Here is a 16,232-nt window from a genome sequence, read left to right as displayed (position 1 = left end):
TATACAATACTATTCCACTGAACAGTACTGTCAAGCAGGTCTCTAGATGCTTGTGCTGACTGCTTCTCAGGTTCTACTTCTGTGGTACTGCATAGAGCAGCCACTGGCTCCCGCATACCCTGCTTCTCCTACTGGTTTAACCTTTGTGACTACTTTGTGGAATTCTCTTGATATTGAAGGAACAGATCTCTGATGTTTCTGAGTGACTCAATCTCTCCCTTGATCATTTCTCCAGATATTTCCCTGGGTGGTAGGAAAGTAACCTAGTGTGATGAAAAGAGAACTGACTGAGGTCAGAAGACCTGACTTTGACTTCAACTTCTGCTGCTTACTCACTTCCCTAGGCTTTAGTTTTCTCATTGATAAAAATGAGGAGATTGCAGTGGTATCCTCTAAAGTCCCTTCTGATCTTAACCTAGGATCATTTGCTGCTCTTGGTCAACTCACTAATGTTGCTAGATTCCTCAACTAATAATCACTGCATATTTTTGCCTTGGCCACTCAATGGGCTTTGAAAGCTTTTATACATTCACTGGCAGGCGGGGGAGAGAGAAAAATAAAAACTCTGTGCTTAGAGGCACTCTGTGGCTTAGGCCTGTGAGAGAGAACGAAAGCACTAGAAACTATTATTGGCAGGGGGCAATTCAATTTGATTCACTTCATTTCATCAAACCATAGAAGACACAGAGTGAGTACCAAAGGGGCAATAATATACACTCCCCCCACCCCCACCCCAACATATTACGTCAAATTCATGAAGTTTATTTCCATATATGACAAGTGTTCTTATTCTTTTGAGTAAATATCCTTTTGGATACCTGACTATAATATGACTATTCCTATAGTTTTAGCTCTTTTCCTCCTTCTCCTTCCCTGGTAGCAACAGTCAGCTTTTCTATAATTCTCCTTTATCCAATCACTTTCTGATTGTTTCTTTCCCCAAGGCTTCATACCAAACAATAGACAGAGACTTTTTCCCATTTACCAGGCTGACATTTTTTATCAGTGCTTTTGCTACTTTGACATACTCTAAACAGGCCATGTCTCTGTACAGAAACTTATCAAAGCTAACAGTAAGTAAATGGAGAACAAGAAAATAAATATATAATCCCTGCCATGTGACCTAAATTCCAAAGAAATGTATGTCTATGAGAATCATAAGTCTAATTTTCCAACCTTTTAATTGTTTGGGATGCTTAACTTGGATCCTCTAAAAGACTGGTTCCTATTCTTAGCACAGTGCCTAGCACATAATAAGTACTTAATAACTGCCCATTGACTGAAGATAACAGCAGTCACCAAACTAAGACTTCGGTGGAGCACTGAAGAGTGTCTATTGACCAATTAATGTGGATGACTCGTGTAGCATCCCTAAAGAATGAATGTGATCCTCATCTAAACTACTGTTATGAAGAGAGTTCTATTGATGTTTCATAATCCTATACTACGTAGAAACAAAAATAAACACACCTTTTGTGTGCTTTCAAAGAAGGCAGTATGTTTTCAGAGCTATGGAGAGGGCTAAAGCCTAGGACTTGAAAGCACAATGACAAGGTATTGAAACGGGGAACAGAGGAGACATTTTTCACATGTTCACCTATTTTTTTCCCCAGAGGTTTTTGAGGGGAGGAATGAGGCTCAAAATCTTAGGCAAGTTGTTATCTTTAGGGACAATGAAGAAAGACAAGACTTAGGCTATCATAATCACTAGAGCAAAATGCTGCTTATTAGTTTTTGGCTAGAGTTGTTCTGGACTGGTTAATGCATGATGTCATCAATTGCACACTTCTGGAATCCCGATGTGCATTTATGCTGCAATGCAGGAGAAGAAATATGACCTCTGCAGTATGTCTAATTCCAAACAAGCCATGGAGGAAAGTATCCAGACTTCTACTTTATCATCACTGACCTTGAGAGATTTGAAGTGCTTGAGATTTTCATCAACACTGAAGCGTGGCATTTACTAAGTTGATTTTAGAGGTAGCTTGGTGGAGTAGAAAGAATATCAGATTGAGAATCAGAGGACCTCAGTTTGAATCTTGCCTTACTATTTGTATAATCTTGGGAAAGTCACTGCGGTTTCTAAGCCTCAGGTCCTCATCTATTAAAAAGGCGAGGAGATCTAGGATTACATGACCTGTCAGATCGTTTCTATCATTAAAATCTCTATATTCTTTAATATAATGTAAGTAGGGATGTGAGAATAGGAAGTATCAGTATTGATTTGTAAACCCAGAACCTAGAACAAACATACTACAGGTGACAAAAAACTGTTTATTGACTGATTGATCCTATGATCATTAAATATCATTTGTTAAAGGAACTTACTAATAACCAGGGAAAACTGGGGCCATCAAAATTCTACCAGATAGGTGATACAATAGGGAAAGATCTGTCTGTAGAGTCAGAAGACCTATGTTCAAATCCTTCCTCAGACATTAGCTGTGTGACCATGGGTAAACCATTTAACCTCTGTCTGTCTCTGTTTCCTTCTCTTTAAAATGCAGATGATAATAGCACCTATCTCCTAGGTAGGGAGGATTTTGTTAAGAACATCATTGCAAATCCTGAAGCACTATATAAATGCTAACTATTGCTGTTTGTACTTTTGTTGTTGCTTAGTCATTTCAGCATTATTTGATTCCTGGTGACCCCCATTTGGAATTTTCTTGGCAAAGATACCAGAGTGGTCTGCCATTTCCTTCTCCAGCACATTTTACAGATGAGAAAAGTGAGGAAAATAGGGGAAAGTGAATTATACATGGTCATATAGACAATACGTATCTAAAGCTAGATTTGAACTCAGGTCTTTCTAACTCCGGGCCTGTGCTCTACCCATTGTGCTACTTAGCTGCTCCTTAGTACATACTTTACTACTACTATGATTATGACTACACTACTACAACTATGATTACTATGACTACTACAATTACTACTATGACAACAACTATGACTACCACCACCACCACCATCATCACCTCCTTCCTGGGATTCTGTTGTTGGCAGAGTGGTTCTCCCATGAACAAAGGACATTTCCAAACCCATTCTGAATCCTGGTAGGGTCTAAAACTGCCCCAGATAATAAGTGAGAAAGGCAGAGAGGACTAGTCAGTCAACAAGCATTTATGAAGTGCCTGTTTTTGCCAGACACTGTGCTAAGCCCTGGGGATACAGAGAAAAGTAAAATAAAGTCTTTTCTTTCAAGAAGCCAATAGTCCAATGAGAAAGACAGCATGGAAATACATACAAACAAGATATGTACAGAATAAATTGGAGATCATCCATAGGGGAAAGTCACAAGTCATAAGGGGGACTAGGATCTGCTCACATCTGCTCACAGAAGATGAAATTTTTTAAGTGTGACTTCAAGGAAGCCAGGAAAGCCAGGAGTTGGAGATGAGGAGGGAGAGTATTTCAGGCAAGTGAAATAGCCAGTGGAAAGACCTGGAGTCTGGAGATGGAATATGTTGTGTGAGGAATAGTGAGGAAGGCAGTGTCACTGGATCACAGAATATGGAGAAGATAGTAAGATATAAAAGACTGGAAAGGTAGAAGGATGGCAGGTTATGAAAGGCTTTGAATGCCAAACAAAATTTTATATTTGATCCTGGAAGTCATAGGAAGGCAGTAGTGTTTATTGAATGGGGAGGTGGGCATGGATATCTGCAGTTTATGGAGATAAATTAGAGTGGAGAAGGACTTAAGGTGGGGAGACCAACCAGTAGGCTCTTAAAATAGTCCAAATGGAAGGAGATAAGGGCCTAAACACAGAAGGTAAGAGTGTCAGAGGAGAGAAGGGGGTATATACAAGAGATGTTAGGAAGGTGAAATCAATAGGCCTTGGTGATGGATTGGATTTGGAGGGAGGGGTGAGAGAGAATGAGGAGTTAAAGGTGATTGATACCTATGTTGTTAGCTTGGATTACTGAGATGATGGTACTACCCATGACAGTAACAGCAGAGTCTGGAAGAGGCAGGGGAGGTTCTTTTAGGAAAGATCATGAGTACAGTTTTGGACATTCTGAGTTTAAGATATTGATGGGACATCTAGTTTGAGATGCAGTCTGTATGTTAGGAGAGAAGTTAGGGCTGGATAAATAAATCTGGGAATCATCAACAAAGAAGTAAACATTGAAACTATGAGAGCTCATGAGATTACCAAGTAAAAGAACACAGGGGGAAAAGAGAAGAGAACCCAGGACAGAGCCCATGGAGACACCTTACTTTAGCAGGCATGACTTGGATGAAGAACCAGTATCACTAATGGCATTTGTACTAGACCACAGGAGATATACAGTAAGCTACCCCTAGTTCATAATAGCCTACAAAATTCGAGTCAGAAGAGACCACAGTGTCCATTTGGTATAACCCAGACTCCAAAGTAATCCACACTGTAATATCCTTGCCAAGTGGTCATCTAGCCAGTTCTAGAGGGCTGTCAAGGAGAAGGAACCCACCACCCCTTTAGACAGCCCATTTAACTTTTGGACATCACTAGTTATTAGGAGCTTTATCCTTATATCAAGCTTAAATTTGCTTCTTTGCAACTTCTTTCCAACCTTTGCTTTTGGGTCTACTCACTAGGGCCAAATTGAGAATGTCTTCTCCTTTTCACACAATAGGCTATTAAACATTTAGAGAGAGATATCATGAATCTTCTATTTTCCAGGCTAAATATGCCTAGTTCTATATATTCACATTACTCACATTGATTTTTCAGTTCACTAAAACACCTGGATTGTTTTTAGAACAATTGTTTTCTAACTATTTCCCCCTCCATTTTGTGCTTGGGATGTTGTGTTGGCTAGCCTTCTTGGAGTCCTGTAATTGGCAAATGTGAAGAACATGCTACCTATGTCTTTATCCAAGTCATTGATAAAAATATCAGACAACACAAGGCCAAACATGAAACTCTAATAATATAGTAACTGACATATATAATGCTTTAAGGGTTGCAAAACACTTTATGTAAATAATTGCAATTGCTCTTGACAATAATCCTGTGATTTAGGTACTATAGGTATTGATAATATTATACCTATTTTCCAAACAAGGAAAGTACCTTGGATTCAAACTTAGGCCTTGTTCAGTCCAAAGCTAGGACTCTATTCACTATCCAGTAGTGTCAAACTCAAATAGAAACAGATCTCCGTGTTGACTTAGAAAACCACAAATTAACAATACCTCTTTTGTACTGTATTTTTATTAATTTTATTAAATATTTCCCAATTACATTTCAGTGTAGTTTGTGCCTGATTTTTGAGCTTTGCAGGCTGCATACAGAAGTTTGACACCTCTACACTATTCAATACTATGTTGAATTACGGTTATACATTTGGACCAGAGAACAATGGTCAATTTTCCATTCCTTAGTCAGTGAATATTTGCTTGAAAGATCACTAAGTTCTACTTAGTACATTGGAGCTATGATGGTAATGTCCAAAACAAGGAAGGAAATAAGAATTTATTAAACATCTATTTTGTGCTAGGCAGTTTTAAAATATTATCTCATTTAATTCTCACAACAATCCTGGGAAATAGATACTGCTATTATTCCCATTTTACAGTTGAGGAAGCTAAGGAAGACACAGGTTAAGTAACTTGCCAAGGGTCACATATCTAGTAAATGTCTGAGGTTAGATTTGAACTGAGGTCTTCCTGACTTCAGGCCCAGAGCTCTATCTACTGTGCCACCTACTGGCCTCCTCATTTCTCAACCTACCTCATACCATACCCATATGCTATATGCTTTCAAGTGCCTTCAGTGCATTTACTAAACTGTTCTGTTTAAAAGACTTACCACATATGGTAATCTTATATTGACATTTGTGGATTATAATCTCTACTTTTCCAACTGAAATGTAAAATATCCTAGCATTACTTCTTTATTTTAAAGATACAAATACAAATATATATATATATATATATATATATATATATATATATATATATACACACACACATACACACATACACACACACACACATATATGTATACACACATATTTGTGTGGGTATATAAATATGTATATATATACATAAATATATACATACATATCACAGAGCTAGCAGGGAAGTAAGAGGTAATCCAATCTAAAACCTTCATTTTATAGATAAGACAACCTGGGATAGAAGAGGCTAGGTACGCTATATGGCCAAGGTTATGCAGGTACTTAGTGGCAGAGCTGGTATTGGAACTCAGGTTCTTTGACTCCAAGTATAGCATTATTTCTAGTATAGTAGCCACTTGAATGAAACAAAGAATTATGGGAACCTACATTAATTTTGTAAAAAAAATAAAATCTGTACTAGACTGTACAAGATGATGAATTGGGCATCTTTAAAAAGATTAATACAGAGAAAAAAATTTGGAGTTATATTCTTTCAATTAAAATTTGGGGACAGAAATAATGAAATTGAAACAGTTTGCAATGGTGGAAAACATATTTAATCCCCTCCAGTAATGATCATCTTCATTACCATCATCAACAATACTAGTGCTGTAAAGAGTTTTATATACATTACCAACATACCTTACACCAACTCTGTGATATGGGTGTTATTATTATTATCATCACTATTGGTTTTTTTTTGGTGGGACAATGGGGGTTAAGTGACTTGCCCAGGGTCACACAGCTAGTAAGTGTCAAGTGTCTGAGGTCGGATTTGAACTCAGGTACTCCTGAATCCAGGGATGGTGCTTTATCCACTGCACCACCTAGCCGCCCCCTATCATCACTATTGTACAGATAAGGATGCTGAGGCTCAGAAAGTTTAAATGACTCATCTAGAGACTCACAGTTACTAAATGTTTGGGGAAGCATTTGAAACCAGTTCTTTCTGTATCCTAATTCAGTGTTCTCAATACACTATGTTGGTTTTTTTTCAATACAATAGTAAAGAAATACAGAATGGTTCCCCTGATGCAATTTCAAAGTAACTATCCCAGAAACTGGGAATTTCTGTGTATTCTGGAGATACAAGTATCTCTAGAAACATAAGCAATAAAATAATAATAATGTATATAAATGTTTCCTCTACCCTGGTTCTTTTAGCTGGTCCTCTTATTTTAATGATTCCTTAAATCGGTCTTGTCATATTTTGGGAAAAATCTTGACCCATAGCAAAATCATAATAATCTAATTTTATAGCATTTTCCCCACAGTATCAATAATGTTACCTCCCTAGAAAAATCTGGGGAATTGCATATTTAGACAAGAAAATCTATCAAATAAATCATTTCATAGATGAGAAAGAAATCATGTGTGAAATGAAAGTTAGATGTTTTCAAAACCACTTCATTTAACGAGCAGTCTACTAATCAATATGTAGCTTTTTCATAATGAAATAAACAGTAGGTTGGAGAAACATTTTTGGTCTTTATTTGGTCATTTTACCAAATGCTCTCTACTATTCCAGTTTCATCTCTTTGAAAATTAGGTGGGTAGATTCACATATAGCTGAATCTCCACCATCTGTCTTTAACACAAAATAAGAACTTCATAAGGGAATTTATTTGGGCCAAAGATGATAAACTTCAAATCTACAGATGAAATGCCAAATTTTTAATATTCACAAAATACATTCTAGACAGCATTTAATGATTCTTTCTGAACCATTAATGTGTTAATATATGTTATTTGATCTATATATAAAAATAATATTGTGAATGAATATAAGTTCATGGATTGTCAAGGAGTAGCAGTCTATGATTCTATTATATTAAAATTGTGGATCACCCACAAAGGCAATGGAGAAGTTCATGGTCAGCATGAGTTGGCTGCTAATTCAGCCTACCAATGAAAAATTGCCAAGGAGAAGTAGTGTAAAGACTGTGCTTAGAGGGATGTATGACTGGAGGAGGAGATAGGCTTATCTATAGGCCCTCATGCTCCCTAGTTATCCATAGAATAAATATCAAGGAAACTAAAGGAAAGCCCCAGGAATTCTAAGTGGAATTCCCATAGAGAATATATAGGAATACAAGAGATTTGCACAAAAGAGAAAAGAAGAGATATACTATGATCTGTATTAAGAGAGAGTACCCAGATTACTGACATCTTAGATCCAGTGAAGTATTGAAAAAGGAATGAACACAGTGAAAGAACTGGCCATCCCAGCAACCAGCCTATTGTACCCTGCATCTATTATGGAAAGCCTTTCTTTACTTCACAAGACTTGTCCTCTTACAGTAGATGCAGTTTATCACTATGTACTAAAAAGACATCTTGGCAGGACCCATCAGTGTGTGTTCTGTTGGTGTCACCTTGAGAATTGAGGGCCACCTATTTATTCATCACACTGAGGCATCAGAGTAGGTCTTTTGATGAAGAGTATCAGATAAAGACTACTGGAAAGAACTGGGAATATTTGGCTTGAAGAAAAGATTAAGTGGTGTTTGATGGGAAGTACTATTGGTAGTAATAGAGTTGGGACAGATACATGACTGCAGTTTTTATATTTGAAGGGTTGTCATGGATTAGAGCAAATATATTCTTAAACTTTATTTTCATGTGTGTATAATGCTCCCCATTAGCAGTCTGGTGAGACTATGGACTCCTCAGAATAATGTTACTAAACTGTATAAAATAAAAATACATAGAATTATAAAATAAACCAATTACATTGAAATACAGTTATCAAAATATTAAAAAACAAGTTCACAAACTCTCCCTTGAAATCTACCCATCGATCTCCATGGACCCTAAGTTAAGAATTCCTTTATTAGAGGAATTATATTTCTTCTGAATTATCCCAGGGGATAGGTATCAGTACAAATTGCAGAGAAAGATGTTTCATATAAATATAAGCAATAGTATAAGATCTGCCTAAGCCTCAGTTTTCTTATCTTTAAAATGGAAATAATAATAGTACCTACTTCCCAGGGTTCTTGTGAGGATCAAATGGGATAATACAGGTAAAGCATTTTGCAAACTTTAAAGCACTATATAAATGTTTCTGTTATTATTTCTTCTCCTCCTCCTTTTCCTCCTTTCCCTCTTCCTAACACTTAGAGCTATTGCCTTGATAAGTATTGTGTTCTTTTTTAATGGAACTTTTCAAGGAGAGACTGGATATCTATTTTCAAGGGCTAGGAAGGCAGCAATTCCTCCATAGGTAATGGCTAATCTCCATTTTTGTTTGATTTTTGGAAGTAACATATTGAATCCATACACTAAGGGGAAAAAAGCAAGCTTCACAAAATAGGGAATCTCACTTTATATATTCCTTTTTCATTGTTCCATTCTTTCAACTTAATGTTAATGAATCTCTTCATTATTTGTTGGAGGGAACTCAGATGCCTTCTAACTTGAAGAATCTTTGATTACATGAGCAGAAAATAATGAATAGATGTCTCTACTCCTTTATTGTCTCCTCTGTCAACCCATCATCCATATCAAGCCCTTAGGCTCAATCCTAAACATTTTTTTCTCTCTGTACTGTCTTTTGGTGTCCCCATCAGTTCCCATAAATTTAAATATTTTCTTTTAGATGTCCTACACATTTATACATACGTCTCTCCCTTGAACTTCAGTTCCCTTGTCACCAGTTGCCTGTTGGACATTTCAAATCATATATCTCAGAGACACCTTAAATTCAACATGTCCAAAACAAAACTCATCTTTCCCCCTAAACCTACTCTTCTTCCAAGCTCCCCCATTTCTGTTGAGAATACTTCCATTCTCCCAGTTACCAGGTCCCTAGCTTCAGCATTAATTCTTAATTTCTTACCTTCATCCAACATACTGAATTGTTTTCTAAATCTTGCCATTCAGAACATTTCTCACATACAGCCCCTTCTCTGTATACAAATTTTACTTCAGGTTCTTTTCCCCTCTTGTCTAGATTATTTTCATGGTCTTCAAATTTCTTTCCTAGCCCTTAATCTCTTCCCATTCCAGTCTATTCTCAATATTGCCACCAAAGTGATTTTCCTTAAGTGTAGTTCTTTACATGTCACTCTCCTCCTTCAAAAAACAAAACAAAACATAACTCCAGTGACTATTATCTCTGAATCAAATACGAATTCTTATGTTTAGCTTTTAAAGTGCTTCACAGTCAAGGCCCAGTTTATCTTTCACTCTCCTACAGTTTACATTTCAGACAAATTGACCTTTCATTTCTTAGATATGACATTCCACCTCTCATTTGTGTGTCTTTTTAGCAGCAATTTCCCAAACCTGGAGTGTACTTCTCTGCCACCTCATAAAATCTCTTCCTTCAAGATGCAGTTCAAACACCACATTTTATGCAAAGCCTTTTGTAGTGTTTAGGGCATGGGACCTGGAGTCAGGAAGATCAAAATTCAAATCTAGCCTTAGGCATTTATTAACTCTGGGAACCTGAGCAAATCTCTTAGTCTCTGTCTACTTCAGTTTTCTTTTCTGTAAAATGGGACTGATAATAGCACCTATCTTCCAAGATTGTTATGAGGATGAAATGAGATATTTGTAAAGCACTTAGCAAATATTACTTTTTATGTAAATGCTATTGTTATTCCAACTGCTAAACTGATAAATGCAAACTGCCTTGCATTTATCTACTTTATATTTATTTTCTTTATGTCTTTTGGTTATTCTTACATATGCTCTCCTTGTCTCTGTTAGAATGTAAACTTGCTTTAAGTAGGGATTATTTCATTCTTTGTATTTGTATCCCCTTATGATAATGTAGTATTTGGAATATAGTACAAACTTAATAAATGCTTGTTGATTGATTATACACATATGTCAAAATGTATTCATCCACATGAGTCTGGTACTCCAAAGCAGTCCTATCAGGTAATGCACTTATTTCAGTAATGCTGCTATTTCTCAAAACATTTCTGAAACTCCTCTTTGGAAACCACCTTTCTGAGCCAAATATGCAATCTATTGCATTGCTTTCTTTTTGGTTTCTGTTGTTTTACAATTAATTTTCTTTTTTTATTCTGAACTTAACAAATACCATGTAAAATGAACATTTTCATACACAACATGGAACAGAAGGAGAGGATTATACATGAGACTGCAAATCTCTATTATGTAGAGCTTGCTTTTATTTTAAAGTATATAACAAATTCAACATGGAACTTTCAAAGTGATTCCATCTGGCTTGCCTTCTGTTTTCATTTTTTTTTGGGGGGGGATAATGTTGGGAAAGGAATCCTGTCTTTACCCTCACTTTTATACTACATTGAAAAAAACTCAGAACAGATTGCATAGGTAGGACAGTGGAATGAGGAGGATCTGAGTTTGAATCCTATTTTAGACATTTATGACTATGTGTCCTTGGCAAGTCACTTAGTATCTTTCACCTTTAATTTTCCCATCTGTAAAATTAGGACAATAGCACCTATCTTACAGGTTGTTGTGAGGATTAGCTGAGATAATGTATGGAAAGCGCTGTGCAAACATGTGTAATAATTTATTTTTAAAGTACTTCTGAAGACCATAAAAACACTTACTGGATGTATCTGTCTTTACACATAATAGGCAGTCAATGCATGTTTTCTGAATGCTTGAATTTTTATTAACTTTTTCCTCCCATTGACCTCAAAGTTGATTAAGTTGCCTCATGAGAATAATACCTATATAAAAATTTCTCTTTACAGAAAGGGAAATTGAGACACAGGTGTCATGAACTTGCTGTGGTGAACTGGCAATTATGATTGAGAAACCATACATTTAAGACCCTTTCACTCTCAAGCTACCAGAATTATAGCTAAATATAGCAATAGAATATGTTACATTGAAAAAAACTCTTGCCCTTGCCTTTTCTACCCATTTCTCCAAAGATTTATTTGGAAAGCATTTATGATTTCTCTGCTTCTAGCATGACATAATATAAACATACAGCTTTTATGAGACAACCATGGCATAGGTGTCAAAAATCCATCTTACAGTATCACAAATAATTCTTAGGAGCCACAACTGAAAACACTGACAAATTCAGAGGAGCCATAACTTATTTTGTTGTATATAAAATTTAAAGAAAATCACCAATTGTACTTTTGATAAGTCTGTGAAATATTTTTCTATGGAATTACATAGTGGGTCATTTTTATACTATGGGGTATTACTTATCTTTGCAAAATGTTTCACTTAGAAGAAAAACCTAGTAAAATATAGTTACAATTTCACATTCCTTTCCAAACCTTCCCTTCGTCTCTTTTAGTGATTCCTGACTATATGTCTTCTTTCATTATATCCTTTATAACTCGAATACCATCTTGTTAAAATAAACCCACTCCCCTCAATTTCTTTCTTCAAAATCTATCTCCCCAACTTATCTGATTACTTTCCTAGCACACTAGTTCTTCTGGTATTCATATCACCTATCTCTTCAGTATTGTATGATTTCATCTTGTATCTTTTTCTTAGCCTTTAAACTTGTCCTGGCAAAATTGTATTCCTTGGTCTATTTTATGGCTTTCTCAGAACCATGTATATTCATTGTGATACATAAATAATGGAAGGGTAATAAAGTATTAGGCAGTAATTTTTCGTTTAGGTGGTAAATTTTCCAAATTTCCATTAGAACCAGAGGGAATCATGAAACCCAATCCTTAGAGCTCTACGAATATTAGTGAATTTACATTCAGGATTGATTAATCTCCAGCTATGAATAATTTTTATAGATCTGGGGAGTACAGAACAGCTATTCCTGATGGACACTGGTGAAAGGGCCAGGTGGACCTATAGATCATTATAGCTGGACTTTTCTGGGTATCTATGAAAATTTATGACAAATTACATAACCTTAAGAATTACAGTATAACCACCAACTGTAGTGCCCATAATTTGAGTACTTCTGTCAGGAAGCAGTTTTGCAAATATTACCCAAAGATTCATCCATACACAATTTTTAAATCCATCCTTCATTAATAAATTGTTTATGGGAGAACATAAAACCAATATAGTTTTATTGGGAGAATTTTTTAAATAGTTAACTGGAATTTTCCTGAAAAGACAATAATAAATGATGATCAAGTGTTGTGATAACACATCAGATTCATGCATGTGTGTGTGTGTGTGTGTGTGTGTATGGTGTGTAGGTTAAGGTTATTTTTCTTGTTAAATGGAAACAATTGGTATATATCATGTTGTCATTGCATAAGGCAGAAAGATTTTTCCTTTACCTGTTGTTGACCTGATAGTTGAGGTGATGTTAGAAGATGTCATTGCAGGAATACATTCATCATCTTGGGAGTAACCAGCCTGAATAGCTCTCAGATAACTGTGACTTCTCGTTCGGAAGCAACCCGGAAGGTCTAGGGCATCCATGGCCTGAGATTCAACTTCACTAAAGACTGATTCACACACCGATTCAAACTGCCCGTTGATCTCAGCTTCACTCATCTGGGATAAATGACAACAGTGAGTTTGAAATTTGGATCTTGTTGATAGGCATCTTTAATATGTTTCCTAAGGCAAATAAATTAGAGATAAAGCTTTAGCTCATTACACTGCAAATTTTATGAACTTATACTTTCATAATAACAAACATGAAATCACCATTACATGATCTGACAAATTTGAGAAAAAATCTTCCTAGAGGATCTAAGTGGTGTAATGGATAAATTACTGAACCTAGAGTCAGGAATATTTGAGTTCAAATTCAACTTTAGACATTTACTAGCTGTGACCCTCAGCTCATCTATTAACCTCTGTCTGCCTCAGTTTCTTCATCTATAAAATGGTGATAATAATAAAACTGATTCTCCAGTATTGTTATAAAATGAGATATTTGTAAAGCACTTTGCAAATATTAACATGCTGTATAAGTGCCATTATCTATCTATTTATCTGTCTAAATTTTAGGACATTACACAAACTAGAACTTTTCATAAAATCCTTTTGAAGCTACCAAACAAAACTAGATGGAATTATGTAAATGTCAAAACCTAATAGAAATAACTTTGGGTTACCACAGTTGAATGTTCTCTCTAAGCACCACAACCTAAGAAACATGTGTAAGATGTTACTCTTTGGATAATAGAAGAGTTTTTAATTAGGCCATATATACTGATTGCCACTGAAAGGATAACAAGTTTGGTTTACTATCAAATGTTCTGCACCATAAATCCATATCCCTTGAGAGGAAAAGAAACCCAATTGTTAGACTGTTGCCCCTTGGCTATACACCAGTTTATTCATTCACAGAGAAGTCAGTGGGGCTGCTTCTTTATAATATGTCTGTGTTCTATTCATGGCCTAGTTTCTCAGATAAATGTGTCTTTTCCAATTTTGTTTCTCAACTAAATATTGGATATATGGCACCATGAAGCATGTGGTTCCAAACAAAGAACATTTTGTTTGGAAAAATGACTTTGCAGGATGGCGTGATTCCAAGCTAAATGAGCTTTGTTTATTTTTCCTACATTTGCAATGTTGACCTCAAATTTCAGGTTGTGTTTTCCTAGAAGAATATCTTATGTTTTGTTGATTATGGTTCTGGCACTGTAGTTAACTTTTTACTGGTCTTATCTCTTCAACTAGATAATAAACTCCTAGAGAGCAGGAATTATTCCATGTTTCTATGTGTCCCTTAGATTGTTAAATATAGGGACTCGCAATCCAATGGATAATTAATTAGTTCTTCTATTCATATCTATTTTTAATGAATTCTCCATTTTATCTTTCAGAACCCCTACTGATTTACCGTATAATGCTAGGTCCCCTAAGGAAAACATAAATTTGTAACCCTTTCTTCAACTCAGTAGCTACCGCTGGATGCCCTCCAATTTATCAACAAGTTTCCAAAACATGGCAGTTAGAAAGGAGCACAATACTCCAGAAGATCTGCAGGGTTATCACTTCCCCAGCCCTCAACAATTTGCCTCTTAACGCAGCCTAAGATTGTGTTACTTTGTGTGTGTGTGTGTGTGTGTGTTGCCACATACCACTGAATCATATTGAACTTGTATACCACTAAATGTTTTTTTTTTTTTAAATTTAAAGTCTTGTCTACCCAGGTCTGTCAATTATGTCCTTATTTAATTGAGTTTTTGAACCTCAGTATGTCTTAAATTTATCTCTATTAAATTCATTCTTATTAGATTCAGCTCAATAGTCTGGCCTGTTATAAATTTTTTCAGTCCTACATCTGTCATCCAATCATTAGCTAACCATCCTAGCTTAATGCCATCAGAAAATTCAACAGGCATGCCATTTATTCCTTTATCCTGATAACAATATTGAATAGTACAGGAATAAGAACATACATCATAGGTAGGTCCACTAGAGACCTGCCTTCTTCCAACTTGACATTGGGCTATTAATAAAATAATCCCCTTTGGGGTCTAGTTGTACAATTAGTTCTGAATCCATCTAAATTTTCTGTTAGGGCACATCTAGCCATATTCTCTGCAAGACTATCAGAAGAGACATTATTATTTGCTGAAATATAGTTGCATCATGATTATAGAATTCTCCGGAGCTACTGATCTAGTAATCTTGTTAAAAGACAGAAATGAGGGTAGTTAGGCAATAACTAATTAGAAGGTGATTACTGTATCGGAGAGGTACTAATAAAGTACTCTGAGAGATTTAAGAAACTAGAGTTTAATACAGTTCCTGGTTCATAAAACGTGCTTAATAAATGCTTGTTGATTAACTAACTGCATTGATGGGCACCATAGAAGGCTATACAAAAAAGAGGTAGCATCTATTCAATATGACACAAAGGCCCAGATGGAGTGATAAGTGGTCCATTTTGATTAGAAAATCAGTGTATGGAATGGGGTAACAAAAGAGAATACCAGAATGGGAAGAGCCAGACTGGTAGGGATGATTGTCTTACTAGACCAAAAATTAACCATTTCAACAAATGGTTAACCCAATGGTTAACCCAAACATTCATCCCTAATTCAGCTGAATGGGATTTGGATGTATAACTCTTTCCCAATATTTATACCCTGTAGGCATATCATACTGATATCTTATCAATGTTAAATTCAAATATAGATTCCTATATATGCTAATATATGATGGATTTAGAAACCTATCAATAGAAAATAACTGTGGGTAGATAAGACAGTGCTGGAGATAGGTAGATTATGAAAAAAAGATGTAAAAAGATGAGCTACATGAAGAAAAGTATTATGGGTCATATATAGTTTGTGTGTGTGTGTGTGTGTGTGTGTGTTTTAGGTCACCCAAAGGACAATAGAAAAATGTATGGTAGGTATCTAAGAGCAATATATTCCCAGGGCTAACCTGTGTAGAAGAAATGCCATAGAAGATATCATC

The 16,232-nt window shown here is 35.7% G+C and overlaps 1 protein-coding gene across 10 annotated transcripts in view; it reads right to left on the bottom strand.

Annotated features, from left to right (window-relative positions):
- The window catches only part of DLGAP2 (DLG associated protein 2), a 1,236,668-nt gene that overhangs the window by 89,633 nt on the left and 1,130,803 nt on the right, over positions 1 to 16,232 (bottom strand). For all 10 annotated transcript variants that reach the window (XM_043984242.1, XM_043984239.1, XM_043984244.1 and 7 more), the window contains one exon: positions 13,121 to 13,340. In XM_043984242.1, coding sequence (XP_043840177.1) covers positions 13,121 to 13,340 — 220 coding nt within the window. The remainder of the gene's footprint in view (positions 1 to 13,120; positions 13,341 to 16,232) is intronic.

The sequence above is a fragment of the Dromiciops gliroides genome, chromosome 2 (assembly GCF_019393635.1).
Source record: "Dromiciops gliroides isolate mDroGli1 chromosome 2, mDroGli1.pri, whole genome shotgun sequence".
NCBI lineage: Eukaryota > Metazoa > Chordata > Mammalia > Microbiotheria > Microbiotheriidae > Dromiciops > Dromiciops gliroides.
This window is presented reverse-complemented; position numbering and strand designations above follow the sequence as displayed.